The 18,898-nt window shown below is 36.8% G+C and overlaps 1 protein-coding gene across 1 annotated transcript in view; it reads left to right on the top strand.

Annotated features, from left to right (window-relative positions):
* The window catches only part of THSD7B (thrombospondin type 1 domain containing 7B), a 535,886-nt gene that overhangs the window by 327,868 nt on the left and 189,120 nt on the right, over nucleotides 1–18,898 (top strand). The window contains exon 13 of the mRNA XM_077151771.1: nucleotides 4,359–4,537. Coding sequence (XP_077007886.1) covers nucleotides 4,359–4,537 — 179 coding nt within the window. The remainder of the gene's footprint in view (nucleotides 1–4,358; nucleotides 4,538–18,898) is intronic.

The following is an 18,898-nucleotide window of genomic DNA, read 5'->3' on the forward strand; positions in this document are numbered from 1 at the left end:
AAGAGGATTTGACACCCAGGGGCAGAATAGTGACTTTTATATGTGACAGTGTGCTGAGTATCTCATTAAATCTGGGTTTGAGTCCCATTTCTACTTTTGACTAATCTGCAAAATGAAGCTTTTTGCCTAAATGACTTTGAACAACTTCTCTATAGTTAAAGTACACATGTGAGGTTTTTTTTTTCAACAAACTGGCTGAAACTTGAATGATTTTGCCTCTGATAGATGTGATAGAATTTAATAAATAATCACTCTACAAGAGAGTTGGGATTTAAGGAATCCAATAACCTTTTTATTTCTCAATGTGATTAGCTGAGCTTTGTGTAACGTCTAATTCAGTTGTATTTCAGTTATGTAAGTTGTGGATACAAATAAGACACTATGTTATTTGCAATACATTGCCATCATTGTATAATGTTTAATGTTGAGTGTCTAAGACAGATGTTACATGTGCAGTAAAGATATTTTTCACTAATGCAGGACCTTAAAGGGGAGATCCCATTGAGTCTATCTTTATCCATAATATCAGCTTATATACATTGAAGTACCTAGTATGTGTAACATACCATGCTCTACACACATAGAACGCTGTGTGCCTGTTGTACCAGTGATTCTGTAATGACTGCATCATCTCACCTTCATATGCTGATGGATAACTGAATCGGAACATGAAAGACTCCCTCAGCCAAGTCATATGATGGCTCAGCAATGTACTCTGCATAGCAACTATATATAATATTATAAAGTGTAAAATATTTTTTGGTAGAAAAACTTCTTCTCTCCCAGAGCACCTGGGTTTATATTTATGAATGTTGCCTGTGAAGTTCTATCTAGATGGGATATTTTATGTAAATGAGTTTTTAAAACATTAAGATTTCTGTAGTCAGGAATTGAAATTCCCATATGGCTGTTTGACTTTGTGGATAGTCACATTTGATCATATCGGTTGCCAAAAACTGTAAATAGTAAGTATGTGGGTAAAACTAATCCTTTCAATTATGATATTGGCCTAAGAATATGCAATTATTAATAGTTCTAACTAGGGGTTTTCCTTTGGGGTATATTCTAGCATGAGAAATAATTTGCCTTAAAAATAAATGTCATTGTTGCTTAATCTTGTTGAATTTGGAAAATATTTTATGTCATTAAATTTAATCATCTTGACTTTCATGGAGATTCTCTGGGTTTACGAGTTATTACAGGGAAAGAAAAGGCTTTATTTCTGGAGTATTACTAATTAAAATCCTTCAATACGCAAGTATAGACAAAAATGATTGAAAGTGTCATTCAATTAAAAGGGCATCTACTTCAAAATAGATCCATATAGACACTCTAATATTAAAATTTATTTATATTAAGTCTCCTGGAATTTCAGATTTGTATGCCATGCGTGCAAATCTGCATTCAAATCTCACCATGCTATGAGAGTTCATCCCATCTAATTTCTAGTCCTGCACTTTCCATTGGATAGCAAACAAAATCATATTATGGCTCAGTTTCTCTGAATAATTGAATAATGTCTGTGACCTCTAATTACTTCTACATATAGCAGTTATTATGCACATAATACTTAATTTGTGATTAAATCTCCTTAAAGGAAGTATAGAGTAACAATTAATTTAAACAACATTAGCCTTCTAATCTCAATTAAATGGAGCATTTTTTCTGTCCCAAAAGGATACTTCCTGATGACTCCTAGATTATTTTGTTTTCTCCCTTGTCAGTGAGTATTATGTGGGGAATATAAAATCATTATAATATTAATAAAAGCTAAATATAACTATAAAGTTAAATATAGTACTTTGTACATATCCGGGCATTTGTGGGGCAGGAAGGGTAGAGAAGACAATCAAGAAAATAAGGTTCTGAAGGAGCCTGGAGAGTTAGCAGGTAGAAGTGAAGGATGTGACTAATATAGTAATATGGATACTTTTCCTATTGTAAGAAAAATAGAGGAGAAAAGATGGGAATACGTACAATTATCTTCATAGGAAATTGAAGGAGTTCTTTCGTCCATTTTCTGTTTTTTTTTCTGGGATAGAAGAAAAATGTGTTAGAAGTTAGAAGGTAGGTGGAGAAGGTTTGAGGAGCTGCGGCGTGGAAGGGGAGTGGGAAGAAAGCACAGAAGGATCACCAGGCGAGGTGCGAGCTGGGCTGAAGACAGAGACTGTGCATCCAGGTGTCACCCGTGCGGGGTTAGCATGCTCTTCAGCTCCTCTGTTGTCTGGTTTTAAGCCTTGAGTGTTATCTGTGTATGAAATGTTGGCAGACTGGCATAGCAGAAGAACAGTGGAGCAAGATGGTCAACACTATCGACAAGAGAATGAAGTAATGAGCTAGAGAGGATAAGCTGGTTAGTAAAAGGGTAGAGTTTTTGCATGATCAAAAGCAGAACTATTACTTAAAAAGGCGGAGTAGTCTAAATGGGTAGAATTCACAATAGAGGAGGAGGAAGGGCAAAATTGAAAGCTAAGAGATTGCTCTCAACCTTGATGAAATATTGGACTTATTAGGGGAGCTTAAAAAAATTCTGATACCTGTATCTCATCCTCTGAGATTTTGATTGAATTAGTCTGTGTTATGGACTGGCCTGGGAAATGAGGCTGTATTGTACAGCCATGGTTGAAAACCAAGGTTTAGAACTTCTTGTGCTTTATATTTCAAAGTGATTGACACTTTGAACAATTGAGATAATTGAATAATAACGAAATAATTATTAAGGAATTGTCAAATAAATACAATAAAATAATCAGGACTGGAGAGAATATTGCAATATACTGGGCTAGAATTGATAAGATACTGAACCAGGAAACTGACAAAAGGAATTGTGAAGTTGGGGACATATTTATCATATTTCAACAGAAGCATTTATTGTTGTAAGTGAAGTATACTGGAGGAGAGTCTAAGATAACTGGGAGATTTTTATTTTGGATAATTTGTTAGCGTTCTATTGCTGCATAATAAATTACCACCAATTTAGCTACCCAGAACGTTTATTATCTCACAGTTTCCAAAGCCCAACCATAGCTTTGCTGGGATCTCTGTTTAACTATCTCACCAGGCCACCGTTGAGCTGTTGGTTGAGGCTTGTCTCATCAGAGGCTTGACTCAAGAAATCTCCACTTCCAGTTCCCTCAGGTTGTTGACCAAATTCATCTTCAAGTAGTAGTAGGTCTAAGGTCACTGTTTACCTGCCGGCTGTGGGTTAGGAGCTCACCTCATATTCTGTTCCATTTGGTCCACCTCATACTAATTTCACAACATAGCTGTTTGCTTCATCAAGACCAGGCAGGAGGAGAGTGTGTCTGTACTGGAAATGCCTAGTCCCTCTTTTAAGAGCTTTCACCTAATTAAGCCAGGCCCTCCACTGATCATCTCCCTTTTGATTAATTTAAAGTCAATTGATCTAAAACTTTAGTTAAATCTGCAAAAGTCCTTCACCTTCACCAAATAGGGTAACCTAATAATGAGAGTGATGCTGTTACATTAGCAAGTCCTGCCCACTCTCAAGGAGAGGGAATTATAAAGGGCATGTACACCAGAGGATAGGAATCATGAAGACCACCTCAGATGATGCTGCAGTTAATTAGGATAAGGTATATAAGAGAATTAGAATGTTTCAGGAAGGCATCGATGACCTTGGTATTAGAGATGTTGAATTTTGGGTACCTGGGCATCCAATTGCAGTGTTTCAGTAGGTAGCCAGTAGAGAGATCAGCATTGGAAATATATGTTTGGTAGTAACCAATAGAAGTGATAGTTAAAATAGTGGGGCCATCCAGAGCAAGACCAAGTAAACCTAGAACTACTGGAGCTGTACTTCAACCCAACACCATTATACCATCTTTTTACTACCTCTCTCTTTCTTCTTTCTGAGCACCCTGGTCTTCCTACACTGTGATCTGCTTTCTGCTTTCCTCTCCTCTTTCCCCAAGTCACACTACCTGGAAGGGAGAATCAAGATCTGTCTGAGTAAAAGTCTTCCAGATCGTAGGCACTTACACGTCGGCTCTGAGTATTTTATCCCTTACTCTAGTCAGTGCACAGGGGGCTGTGGGATGCAGGACACAAGGCACAGTGAGGGGAGATGATGTCATCCTTCGTCTTGAACTGCTTCATTACTTCTTATTCGAGACCAGCTGTCCACTTTTCCCTGCTCCTCCCATCCCAGAATTGCCTATGAAAGTAAACATAATGGCACGCATTTGGAAGGCAGATGTATTTCAGTAGAAAATTTTTGAAGCTGTTGCAGCAAGCCTCCTGAGAAATCTGAGTTGTGATAATGGAAACAGAGAGTGAATTTGATCAGTTCGTTTTGATCCGATTTTCTTCCCTTCCCTTAAATCTTTCTCTTTCAGGTTATATTCAAGAAGAATGTGTCATTCCCTGCCCATTTGATTGCAAGTTAAGCGATTGGTCTAGTTGGGGGTCTTGCAGTTCATCGTGTGGGATTGGAGTGAGAATTCGATCCAAATGGCTAAAAGAAAAACCTTACAATGGAGGTCGCCCTTGTCCCAAACTGGATCTCAAGAATCAGGTAAAGTGCATGAAGCCACAAATAAAAAGCTGAAAATTTTTCCCCATTATAATTTCTTTTTGAAATTAAGGTCTATCTCTCATCACAAACAGTCCATTAAAAATTATCGGAAGCTCGACAGAGGGGTTGAGGGCAGAAATTAATAGAATTAATTATAGACGCCTTGCCCACATCTAAGTGAGTTGGAGACCAACTTTGGTAGCATTAACAATAATATTTTCAAAAATTCAATCCAATTGATTTTTTTTTCTTTTTTTGTTCTTTTGCATGGGCAGGCACCAGGAATCAAACACGGGTCTCCAGCATAGCAGGCGAGAACTCTACCTGCTGAGCCACTGTGGCCTGCCCAATCCAATTGATTTTTAAATGATCCTGAAGTATAATTTGATTAGTCATGACAATCACAAAATGATAGCTACAACTCCTTAAAGTTTCATATATATATTAAAATATAAGCAATGGTGTTTGGAGAGTATAAATTACTTTTTGTAAATGTAATTCTTGTTCTTTCCATTCAACTCCAAAAATGATATTCTTTTTTCTTCATTTATCTCTTTATCCTAATTTTCTTCTTCCTCTGTCTTGCAACTGCATCCACACTTCATGTCTCTTTTGAGATATTTTTTACTTGGTCCCCCTAGTCATAGCTATTTTCCTAAATGAAACGCTGATGACTTCTAATCCATGTAAATGTCCAGTGATATTGCCATCCTGTTCAAAGTTATAGTATTTCAGTTGGCTTTACCCAGGTTACTATGATTTAGTTAAGAATTATAAACAAAAACCTTAACTTCTCTCATGATTGCATACAGGCTACTCAATTAGGACTGATATTACAGGTTGTTATTTTTTTCCAAAAAAATCAGTTGAATAGGTGAAAAAACGATGATGACAGTTAAAAGTATTTTATTCTTAGAGCGGTAGAATGTGTCCCATAAGATTATGTAGATCCTCTATGACTGGGGAAACTCTTAGCAGAATAGACATATAGGTTGTTTAATGGAAGGAAAATCCCATATCTCTGCTTTTAATTAATTTGAACAGCATATCTGTTACTGCCTGGCTTACAATACCATCTGTCAGTTTTGATAGGAGACATAAAACTCACTGATAAAAGAAAAAAATGTCATTCTAACCCACATATTTAAGTTCTAAATAGTAGCATGTTAGTCTTTTTTTTTCTTTTTTTAAGTTTATGTTGACCATAGTTTCTTCCCTCAAAGAAAGAGTAATAGTTGGTGAAAATAAATGATGATCAAAAAATTAACATAAATCCTATAAACACCATAGTAAGTGCCAGAATTTGGTGAAGGCAAGAGTCAAATATGATCAATGTGGACAGGAGAGAAAGAATCAGAGGAGAGATAGTCTGAAGAGATAAGTCTTACCTCAGTTCATGGAAAGAAACTGCATAGGTTTATGTTTGGGAGGAGAACATTCTAGTGAACACGCTCTGTGAAGACTCTTTGACAATCATTAAGGGATTTTGTAGACATTTAAAATGGTAAAGAACTTCTAAGTATTTGTAATTGTGAATAATATATGGCAATTCTTATTATATCTTCCTAAAAACAATCAGCTAATGTTAAAACTTTACAAACCTAGCTTTAAACACTAGTTTTAGTATGCTGATTTTATGAACTAGGAAATTATCAAGTAGATAAAAGCACTTCATTTGAGCACAGACTTTAAACCTGTTTTTTCAGAATATGAAGGCAAAGTGTAAAAATATGCCCATAAAATCTAGAAGTATGCATAAAGTAAAAGTACTTGTGTGCCAATTGTGACTTAAAACTAAATCAAAACACTTAGTTGACGTAAAAAACTTGTAACCCCTTAGTAGTACCAACTAAAAATTAAGCCCCAAATTCAATAATAATTTAGATAAATTACATAAGTGAAAACTAAGTAAAAGTAGGTCTGTCTCCTGGAAGATATTTCTAATTTTTGAGTTTCTGAAGGCAACTTTAGCCTTCCAAAAACATTTTGTTCTTGCAGTGTTCAATAGTGAATGAGTTTAAATGATCAGAAATCTGATTTAGTATAACCATTTATTCTGATAAAGAGGTTTTCAGCTATCTAACATTGTGGCTTTATTAAATTTGAATCAAAAAACTCTATATTTTATGTTTATGCATAAGGTAATTGATAAGGGCAGTAAGTATTAAACCTTCTCTCATACTTGTAAATTGGTGAAGGGCAAGGGAATATAATCGTGAAACATCCATAGTAAATTTTCTTCAGAGCAATCCCTTTTGTAAAGCACGCACACTTATACCTGTAATTATATTTGTTGAAAGATAACTGTAGTAATTTCATTATATGTTTGCTCCTACCTGTGATAGGATCCCTTTGTGTGTGTGTGTGTGTGTGCGTGCACGAGGGTGGCTGACGGGTGTGCACATGTGTCTGTGTGTGTGTGCAGGCATGTGCAGTATGTTGTATATAGACCTTTGACATTATTCATGTTTTTTTAATTCACCTGCCAGAAGCTGGGTTTCAGGGATTTTTATTATTTATGAAGTATTCCTCAGCTTCTTATTTATGGCTGTTTCTCTTTCAAAGAGCCCACTATGTTTTTCTAAAAGGCAAATATTGTGCAATCGAAGTGATACCCACTGAGGTTCTTTTGCAAAGTTCAGTTTTATTACTTAGGTTATCTGTTCCCTTTCCAATTGGTTTCTAGGTCTAGATTTTGTTTCCAATTTTGGAGCCATTCACCCATGAAAACAATATATTTCACAATGAAAAAAGGTTTATATATATGTGTGTGTGTGTGTGTGTGTGTGTGTGTGTAATCAAATTATACAGGCAAGAGAGGCACATAGCTTCAGTACATGTGCATGAGGAAAATACATAGCAGACTGAGCCTATAAAAGAACTTTCTTATCTGTGTTTGAGTGTGTGTGCTATGTATGTATATGTAAATATTAGCACACCTTTATATATTTATTCATTCCCTTATTCTCTTTCCTTCCTCCTTAGAATATGAGGTTTTTCTGAGGGCAGAGATTGTCACATTATCTGGAAGGGAGAATAAAGCTCAGTCCTAGTAAAAGCCTTGCAGATCACACACACTTGAACAGTGGCTCTGATTGCTTTTTCCCCTGCTTTAGACAGTACCTGGGAGACTGTGGGATGGAGGACACAAGGAACAGTGAGGGGAGATAATACCATCCTTAGTCTTGAACTGTGTCGTTCCTTCTTATCAGAAACCAGGACCAACTGTTCACTTTTCCTTGCTCCTTTCACCCCAGAATTGCCTATGAAAGTAAATTTTGAAACTTTGTTTTTTTATGCGGTAATTTATCAATAGAATTCTCAAAATCATGAGCTTTCATAGGAAAAAAAAAAATAAGAACTTGCAAAGTATTATTGCCCAAGGAGAGTCTTTCAACACTAGCCTGAAAAAATGTTGTGTATCTGGATCCCCAATTGAAATCTAATTTAGCTATATAAATGGAAAGGTTGTTATTATATACACAAGTTCATTGACTATTCTGAATCTCTTAGTGAATCAATATTTATAATCTCTCATAAAAAGCCACCCTTTTAAACCAAAGCCTATCAACAGAATAGCTCCTTCTCTAGAAGTGCCTGAGTGACAGCAAGTAACTGTTAAAGATATTTGTGATGCTAAATACTTGGAGCATGCAGCTTGTCCAAAGCTCTTAGCTAAGCATTAAATTTCGTCTAAACAGTTTATTGGATTATCACATCAGTAAGCTGATGCCCTTGACTCTGCTGTGCATAATAGAATGCATAATATAGTTTAATTTTTATAGGTTATTATGTGTTGAGTGATTTTAAGTGTACTTATACTATATATTTTTACTGTATATTTTTTGAAATTCTGCAAATAAAAGATTAAATATGAGAACATTAAAGCCCCATTGGATTTACATTTCACTTATGAATTCTTCCCACAATTAGGAAGAAGAGTTTCAGAAAATTATATTTTGTTCATAGGTGCAAATCATTGGGTTCACAGTTTGACAGAAATCTTATACTGAATTCATTACCTAAAAATTTCAAAATACATGCCATTTACATACATTTTTGAAAGACTTTTGGGTGTTGCATCTGAAAAAGCGGACATAAATTTAATATATGGGTGTTCCCTAGAAACAATTTCAAAGAGGTGTATTTCCCCCAAAGAGAAGTGGGCCAAATTTAGAAATGAATATGATACATTTTATTTTTCATCACAAGGTAATGGTGTTTTTAAGAATGCTTCTGTCCCATACTTATGCAGATATACTTTAACATGAACATTTCTTCCTTAGAACTTTTGGTTGAGAAAAAGTTTCTATAGAGAAATAGACTATGCTGAATTTAATATTGCCTCATTAAATGTTAGCAGCATGTAAGGATGTAGAAATAGGATAATCTTGTTCTAAATGCATGTTTGTTTACCCAGAAAAATGTGTTAACACCTATAGTTTAATTTGATTTAATCATGTTTGGCTCTTGCTTCTCTTTGACCAGCCTGTCCCCTGCACCCAACTTAAGCCAAACCCCTCCTGGCAGAGTGCTTGCTGTGCCGTGTGCTTTGCACTTGGTACTTTGGCACATGCCCCTACTGTGATGGAGCAAGTAGCTTTTTTCCCAAGCACTAATGTGAAGGGCAGCCCAAACTGACACATGATGAAGTACATTCACCTGTACTGCTCTTGGAGATGGGAGAAGGGACTTGTTTTAAATATAAACTATCATATATCATTGAATTAAGGGCTGCAGAATGATTTGTTCCTTGGGGTCATTTGAGGGGCTTTAATGGAGGCAGCTATTCCTAAAACATTCTGCCCCTCCCCAGCAAAGCAGTTATTTACCCCGGAGGCAGCGCAGTCACACGCAGTCCCTCCACAGAGGGAGCCTAACATGGCTTCTGCGAGCCCTTGTTTGTGCCCGTCTGTCAGCCCCAGCTCTGTGCTCTCAGGTGGGGTCATTGCACTAGCTGAGCTGAGTAGAGCTCAGAGGAGCGGTAGTTTTTTTCTTTTTTGCTCTTGCCCTGTCACCATCTCCAAGAAAAAATATATTTTTTCCCAGGATTCCTACCCCCTCCTCATTTGCATCCATATAGAAACTATTCTTGATCATTCCAAAGTATTACCCTGCTCATTAAAATCTTTAAGACTTTGATCATTTTTCTTGAGAGCTGCCAGAATCAAACATGAGAAGCAATTTTCCTATGCCTGTTGTCATCTCTGTCTTGCATTTTGCTGTATTTTTCAGTACTGAGTATTGCTACTCTACGTGTTTTCAGACTTGCATCTTGTTGTTTTCCAACTATGTGCTACATGTGTGGCCCTTGAATGTTCTCTGTTAGGATGGCTTGGCAAATGTCTGTAGCACAGGTGCTACACAGGGCTTTGGGGATTGACTAGGCATGAGTGTAAAATTGTGAAGTTGTCAAATATTGTCTTTGGCCCACTTTCAGTGTCCTCCCACACCTCATATTCTCCTAGCTACTTAACTCCTAATGCCCTGAAAGATCGTATCACATCAGCTTCAACAGGAAAATCACATCATCTGTGCTGGCCATTTTTTGGAACTGTCTACTCAACCAAGTATTTCAAATAGAAGTACCCAAGTATGTTTCTAGAAAAATATTGGCAGAACTTGCGTTTTATATCTTTCCTGTATTCAGCCTGTCATTTAAGCTTTAAATACAGAATGGTAACTTACCTCCTTCTTTCAGGCATTATAAGAATATAGCTCTGACTTCAACCATGAATATGAACTTGTGGTATTGAACATACTGGTTAGGAAATTAAACCATAAAATGATGTGACTGGAGCACCTGTTTTTTTTTTAAGTTGCTTAAGAACTTTTGAGATTTAGATTCTCAATGCTACTTTAATTCTCTAGTCCTTCAGATTTTTTTCAAGCTTTATCTGAAAATTAAGTTAAATTACTAGAAAGCAAGTTCCTAGATCTTCAGAACAGCATTTGGTGAATCATGATTTATTTCTTGTACATGATTTAAGACTCAGAAATATTCTCTCTGAGAAGCATATTTAAGTCTTTTGCCATCAGAGTTTATTGTTTCATAACTTTATTGAATAGAAGAATATAAGAATCACTGGGGGTGGGGGAGAGGAGTTGTTATAAAAACAGTTTTACAGCCCCTTCCTCTAGAGATTGTGGTTCAGGACATCTAGAGTGGGTCCAGAAGTATATATCTGTTAACAAAGTTAACAGATTTTCCTAGTTCATCTGATCAGGCAAGTTTGTGCATATTGCCAGAGTAAAATAATTGCATACAGAGACTGCCATATCTGCATGAATTCCCCTTTGGAAAATATTTTCTCTGTGGTTGACTTAGTCTGCCCTTTCTAATTCAAACAGTGAAAATAGCCAGTACTTGTTTGCATGGTATCACTCTAGAAGCTAACCTGTGAGGACCTTCATTTTATACAATGGGAAACTAAGACTCATAGGGGTATAATAGCTTACCTAGTGTCTCCCACTATTGTGTAAAAGGAGTTAAGAGTCAAAGTCTGGGGCCAAATGCTGGCCTGCCATTTAGCAGCTGTGAGATTTAAGACAATTGTTTAGCCTTTTCAAGTCTCAATTTTATAATCTGCCCAATAGGTAGAACAGTGAAACCTACCACATAAGCTAATTGTATCAAATAACATAAAATGAATATAAATTTCTTTCCACGTTGCTTGGCAATGCCTGATAAGTGTAAGCTATGATTATTTTTCCTTGGTCTCTTAACATAATTTCTGTTCCAATTCAGTTTGCTTTTGCCTCTACCATATTGCCTTTTAGAACTAGGTTATGCAGATTACTTCCCTTTTTACATCTAGCTTCTGGGACATTTGGAGTCAAATATTTTGGTTGTAATGACTCGGCTTAGATGTCTAGTAGCATCTATGGTCATTGCTTCCTTGAATAGGAAATCTGTCCTGTTTATTTCTGAACATCTTAAACCTGTCATTTTTTTTCCTAATGGCAAACAGGAAAAATGTTTTTACATATTTTTAACTTTTTACCTATTTTTAATTTCCCAGGAGTCTGTAATTCTGTGGCCCTTCTAGAATACCTTTTTGAAAAGGAAATACAGATAGAAAAGTTCACAAATCTTTAAGTGACTACAGCTCTATGAATTTTCACAAAATAACCCTTCCCATTCAGTCACCACTGAATATTATATTGTATTAATATTATGTATTATAATGTATGATTAATACATTATCAGACCTCAGATGTCCTCCTCATGATCCCTACTTCACTATCACATTCTCTTTCCAAACATAACCACTATTCAGATTTCTAACCCTATAGATGGGTTTTATTATTTTTTTAAAAGCTTTGTGTAAATGGTATTCTGTACCATAAATACTCTTTTGGGTCTGCCTCTTCCTACTCAGTATTATGTTTTTGAGAATTGGCAATGTCTCATGTGGCAATATCTTAGTAATTTTCATTGTTGTATATTTCATTGTATATTCCACAATTATTTTACTGTGTATATCACACTTTACCCATTGTAATGTAGATGTACACTTGAGTTGTTTCCAGTTTGGGGCAATTATAAATAACAGATTTTCCTAGTTCATCTGATTAGGCAAGTTTGTGCATATTGCCAGAGTAAAATAATTGCATACAGAGACTGCCATATCTGGATGAATTCCCCTTTGGAAAATATTTTCTCAGTGACCATTCTTGTTCATATCTTTTGGCATACATTTGTATACATCTCTGTTGGGGACATACCTACAAGCACAATTTCTAGGTCACGGGTCATACAGTCTGTTCCAGTTCAATAGATAATTGGCATTTCATTGTAAATTATCACAGATCCTGTTGAATGTATAAATAGTATAGGGCTGTAAGTAATGATTTGAAATATGACCTGCCTGAACCTAAGAAAAGATAAGGGAAAACCAAAAAGATGTATTAAATGTTTATCTCAGTACTTCTCATATTACAGCATGTAAGTGACTACTGCCCACTCCTAAATCCTATGTCTCTGCCCAAATAGAAAAAGATTATGCACTCCCTTTTCTCCTGGCTTGGCCCATCTCTCTCCTTATAATCATCTATTTCCTCTACCTCTTAAGTTCCTCCCCTCCTCCATAAAGCTATTCTTGACAGAGCAACCACAGTGAATTTTCTAAACCACAAATTTGATCATACTAAAATTTTACGAGAGTTTACCTGTGGTAATTTGTGAGACTGTGATCTGCCTGTGCTTCCCTCTCTAATTACATTTTTCTGACCTCAGAGTCATGGTTAAAACAGCCCAACCCCCATGCCACGTAAGTTCCCGAGGATCAGAAAGGGTGTGGGCTACTTTCGTCTTTCTGTCTCCTCATCAGCTCATACAGGCTTTCTCATAGAGAAGGAGAGTTGCATATTCTGAGACTGCTTGTATTGATTAATTGATGGATAGCAAACCTGATATCTTTTATGAAAAATTGCCTTTCAGTTTACAAGTCACCAGTTATTATTGAATAAGATATTTGGGCTTATTCTACGACCTTCTCTTGAAGCTATTCATATAATTCCCTCTACATTGGATTAAACTCGTGCTCCACTGCCATTTAAATAGAGACTGCCCAAGTCAGATTCGAGATCTTTGCTTCTTCCCTGAAGAGAAATCTTCTCTTACATGACAAGATAGGGGACCTTGTGCTTATCACCAATGCTGAAACCAAGAATGGAATCAATGACAAAGTTGGCCTCCAAGTAATATTCCCAAACAGCAGAATAGTTGCCAAAAATCACCTTCCACCCTCAAAGACAGTAAACTTGCCCCCACCTCTGAACTGAAAGTAAGTTAATTTGGGTGGCAATGTTAGGAAAGAAGTTTGAATTGAGCCAACTCTCCAATATTTGGTATGTCATGTGGAGGCCAGCAGGGACTGTGTGTCCTAAATCAGAGTGGCGGTTATAACATACAGAGTCAACTTTCCCTTGCTTTCCTCTGTTTGTGGGACAAGGGAGCTTAACTGCATTGAAGTCATAGTTGGTCATAAATACCATATTTTAATCATTTAAAATATATTGTATAAGTGTATTTTTGTGTTTTTAAATCTTTGCTCAAATTCAACTTCTTAACATCTATCCGGCCATCTATTTAATACTACATCTGCCCCATACACTTCCTAATTACCCTTCCTATGCTCTTTAGTTCCTACTATATGACTTCCACATTTACTTTTTCATTTTAAAATTTTGCTCTTTCCATTCCACCTCCAAAAGAGATATACTGCCTAGTCGCTGTTGGGAACCATGAAAACTGATGACAGCCTTATTTTAGTTTGGACTTTCCAAGAAGACAGCCTAAGACAGGACTCAAGAACAAAAATTTGATTTCCCAATTGCAGGTAATACCATCAGGGAAGTGAAGCAGTCTTATAGGGAAGGGAAGGAGCCCATAAAACTTAGATTATTAAGCCAGGTACCCTAAACTTAAGCCTGTCAGGAAATTCTGGAAAACCCTGAAAATACATACCTAAGATATACTCTGCCTGAAGGGGTAAGAGTTGACACATTCATAGAACAATTTCTGAGAGTCACTGATCAAGGGAGTATTAAGTCCATGGCACTTTGGGCCATTCTGGAAAAAGCCTTTAGGCATAGAGATACAGATGGAGGCAGTTTGGAAGGTGCCATGATCATTTTGAAAGATTGGTAGGATAAGGGCAGAGCACCAACTATGATTGCCACAGATGTTTCCTCTGTGTCTTTGAAAGTACCTAGAGACAGGAAGTTACTTGATTGGTATTATTTATTGGGGGCAGTGTATTCTCTGTGCTATCTTTGTAATAGGCAGAAATGCATTTTTTTAAGTAAAAATATTGTTTAATACAACACAGTGGTAGAATGGGTATTTTGAGTAGCTTGTTGCTTGGGACAATAAATAGACTTTTGTTCATTTGGCTACACACCTTATCTGGTCCCCTTTATAATTGATTCTTTGCCTTTTGTGAATGCTGGACCCCGGCAACAGGAAAAAGAAAATCTGGCTGCAGAGACCAAACCGTGCCCTAATTAATAAGGTAGAAATAGAGTTTTGCAAAGGGCTTTGGATCTTCCTTTTTGAAGGGGTGCAATGTGGAGCTAGCGAGGAGCACCTGTGTTGGTGTTTAGTGGCTCCCATACTGCCCCATATTGTAGCCTTTTCTCTATGACTACTACCAAGTCCAATTTGCCTGCCTCGAGCTGAGCATGAGCAAGAAAGCAGAGTAGTTGGCCCGCTATGTGACAATGTTAGGTGGCATTGCCTGTGTACAAAGATTATTAGATTCAATGTGACTATTAAGTTCTAGGGCAGCTGGATACTAGAAAAATAGTTTGAGTAGGAAAGGAACCTGAACATATCTAATCTACTAGGTCTCAATTATGGCTGACTATTAGAATCATATAAGACATTTTACATGTCTCAGCCCCACCCAAGATCAATTAAATTAGAATTCCTGGTGGGGAGAAAGCAGTTCAAAAACTCCCCAGGTGATTCTAATGTGCAGCCAGAGTAAAAAACTGCTGTCCAATGCAACCTCATCATCTTTTAAATGAGACAGCTGGAGCTCAGAGAGGTGACTTGACACCTAATCATCCATTAGCGCAGGAGCCCTAGCACTCCATCATTCTTTCAAAGACACAGTGTTGCTTTCTTGCCTTTTTGAACACCTTTTCCATCCAGAACAACACTAGTGCAATGAGTAATTCTGATTTGCATTATACATTTGCTTTTCAAATAGGAAAACAAGTAAGGGGCACTCGGCTTCATCCTACCATATTCCCTTCTCCCTGAACCACTAAAGGCAAACCCTAAAAGCAAACGATCTCTTTTGGAAGATGTTTTAAGTGAACCTATAACTTCCAACTGCCTTTTCTTATGCAGGCAGGGGACTGACATGGTGGCTATACATATAACCCAGAATATGTGGGAAAAAATAAGATAGGTATCCCATGGTCACATGGTTTGGGGTAGGTATGATATGATGGTAAGTGTATTTTTATTTGCATTATTCAATAAATATGTGTATCAATATGCTATATAATTGAGACAGTTGATGGGAAAGCATAGAAGTATAATGGAGGTAGATAAAATGATGTACTTGAATGGGGGGACAGATGTTTCTTAGCAACAGCAATTTAATAAATTGGAATTCAAGGCAAGTGTAAAGATTTTGGAAGACAAGTTTAATTCAGTGTATCTGAGCCATTGTTCATTCATACTTTCATTCATTCAACAATCTGAGTATGAATGATGTACGAGAAAGAAATATAGATAAAGCTCATTTCATCTCTACTGCTGAAGGAGTTTCCACTGGGAGCTTGGATTCATGGAAACTTGAGTGGGAATTTGAATAGGTTGAAAATATAAATGGTGTTTCTGTTTCCTAGGCTGCTGAAGTAAATATCATGTAATGTCTGTTAGGCTTAAACAATGGGAATTTATTTGATCATAGTTTTGAAGCTAAGAGAATATCTGAATCCAAGCATCATCAAGGCAGTGCTTTCTCTCCAAGGAATGTTGGCATTCTGGGACTGGCTGCCAGTGATCCTTGGTCCATAGTTTGTCACATGGCAAGACACATGGTGGTCTCTCCCGGTCTCTGCCTTCTCTTTTGTCTTCCATTGATGTTCATCTTCTTAATTCCTGTGGCTTTCTCTCTGTCTGAATTTTACTCCACTTATAGAGGACCCCAGTAACAGGATTAAGAGCCCTCCTGATTGAGGTCAGCCATGTCTCTTTTGATGTAATCTCATCAAGAGTTCCTTCTTACAATGGTTTCACACCTTTAAAAATGAATTAAGTTTAAAAATATGTTTTTCTGTGGTACATAGAGCTCCAGACTACCACAGATGGTAATTATCTAGATGCTCATGGTATCAGAACTGTTTTAATTTTCTCAAAAATACATGAAACCAGTTTGGACTCAATCAGCAGAATTGCCCTTTCTCTCCTATAAAGTATGATTTACAACTAACAGAAACCCCAACTCAAATTGTCATATGCAGTAAGGAAATCTATTATTTCATGTAACAGTAATAATGGAGGCTCCAGAGCTGGGTGGTTCTGTGGCTCCCCTAACAAAGTCATTAAGGACACAGAAGTTCTCTCAGTCTCTCTGCTTTGTCATCTACAGCACTGGCTTCATCCTCTGGTTATTAGTAAGATGACTCAGCAGTTTCAGGCATGGCCTCCTGATACACATGGACCAGAATAAAGAGTGTGGCTGTCTCTCATTAGGGAATCTTAGGAACAACAAAAATTTCCCAGGGCCTCCTCCCCTTCCCCTACCTTTACATCTTATTGGCTAAAGTTGGAATATGTATCCATTTATAAGCTAATCACAGGAAGGAGATGATCTTGATTAGCTCAAACAAGTACTTTCCAGCCTTTTATTTTCTTTAAGCTTTCAGACTTATATAGAATTCTATAATACTTGTCCAGCACCCTGGGATGTGTGTTCAAAGCTGCTTATGGCAGGAGTCAACAGTCTGCAGGCTCTGGACCTTTGGCTGTGTGGAGTGGTGACGTCAAATGTTCTAGTTTCAGAATCTTGCTAAAATGGAGACAATGCTTCTGTAGGTTTGCGTGCAGGGGAGCAGATATGCTGCATTTCTCACATGCTCCCAGATGATGCCAAAGCCACTGGTTATACTTTGAGATGCTAGTTCCTAGCAGTTGGGGAGCTCTAACATAGATTAATCATCAGGGATAGAATACATATTGAGGAGTGAACCAAAATGTCCATGATATACTCCTCCTCCCCTATCCCTGTACTCCCACCAGACCAAAGTGTTTTATTTAAAAAAAAAAATTTTAATCAGAAATTCTGATATAATTCAATATAACTCAAGCTCTTAAAAATTTTTTTAGGAAAACCTGTTCGAAGAGGAAAGCAAGCAACTACTAAAAATCATTTGGTGGAAAAAGAAGGTACATACTTATATGAGCTGTCTTCATGGTAATCAAGCCCAACTCTGTATCAGTTCTGTTTTTTTCAAAAACAGGTTTCAAGATACACCAAAGAAACCATACAGGTACTCTTTAGTAGTAAAAAAAAAAAATTACAATGAAGTTTAAAGATATAGCAAGGCCAAATATGACAACGCACCTGAATAATTTATAACTTACGCCTTTTCAATCTCAGAAAACTAAAATGGGAAGATCACACTGAATGGTAACAAACATAAAATGAGAGCTAATAACAAATAGAGCTCTAAACACTTTCCCAGTGACTAAACCACAAAATGGTAGTTAGGAACACTATTAGCATATAGTTTTTCTTCCTTCTCACCAATTGTTTTATTTAAATAAGTCTGAGTATCAATGAATACAGGTTTAAATCTGGGTAATGTTTTTCTTATTCGGTTGCTATCATTACTTCCTATTTATTTCCGTTAACTTTCTCTGGCAATGTTTTTCTCTTGGTTTGAGCAGTTGAACATAACAGGTTTGGAACCTAAAGTGAGTATCAGCTTTACTGGAGTAGCACTTAGAAAATGCAATCCTCGAAAAGGCAAATTTTAGCAACTGAAGTGAGCTGACAAAGTTAAGCATCCATTCACAATATGAAAGTACCCCTTACTTCTCACTGAAAATGGCTTTTCTTGGATTCCATGACCTAATAGGATACTGGCATACTGCTGGGTGAGGTATTGGGTGAGAAAAACTACCCATTTAAACTTTCAATAAATACAAACCATTTCAGTAGAATACAAAAAATATATATTGCATTTCTATTGTCCTGTTTTGCTTCTTGAGCTGGCTTGGAAGGCTATTTATGAAAGAGAAGATTAAACAGTTAATTGGTTGCTACTCCAAGCTCTTTAGATTTCAAAATTTTCTGCTTTTCAAGTCTCAGCAGTTTTTTGGCAGCAATAATGGTATTCTTCAGTTACCATCGCAATTGTCACATAACCAGTGCCCCCAGTGACTGGAGTGATGTAACTAGCTTTCTTCGTGATTCCTTCAAAATCCACATCTCCAACCTACTTGGGCTTCGTGATTATGGGACCTTCAACTCTATTTATTCCCACATCAATGACTACTTTTATGCCTTCCTTGAGAGCCAGGTAGTTCTTTGCTGATCTTCTATTTTTTACATATATCTGTCTTGAAACATTCTCTAGACTTGAGGCTGCTGGAAGGCAGGTGTTCTAGTTTGCTAGCTACCAGAAGGCAATAAACCAGAAATGAATTTGCTTTTAAAAGGGAGGAATTTATTAAATTGCAAGTTTATGGTTCTAAGGGCTTGAAATTGTCCAAATTAAAGCAAGTGTCATGAAATGTCCAAATTACATCACCAATAAGAGGTTACCTTCACTCAAGATAGGCCGATGAAGTTCGGGGTTTCTATCTCAACTGGAAAGGTACATGGCAAA

This window comes from Tamandua tetradactyla, chromosome 3 (genome assembly GCF_023851605.1).
Source record: "Tamandua tetradactyla isolate mTamTet1 chromosome 3, mTamTet1.pri, whole genome shotgun sequence".
Taxonomy (NCBI): domain Eukaryota; kingdom Metazoa; phylum Chordata; class Mammalia; order Pilosa; family Myrmecophagidae; genus Tamandua; species Tamandua tetradactyla.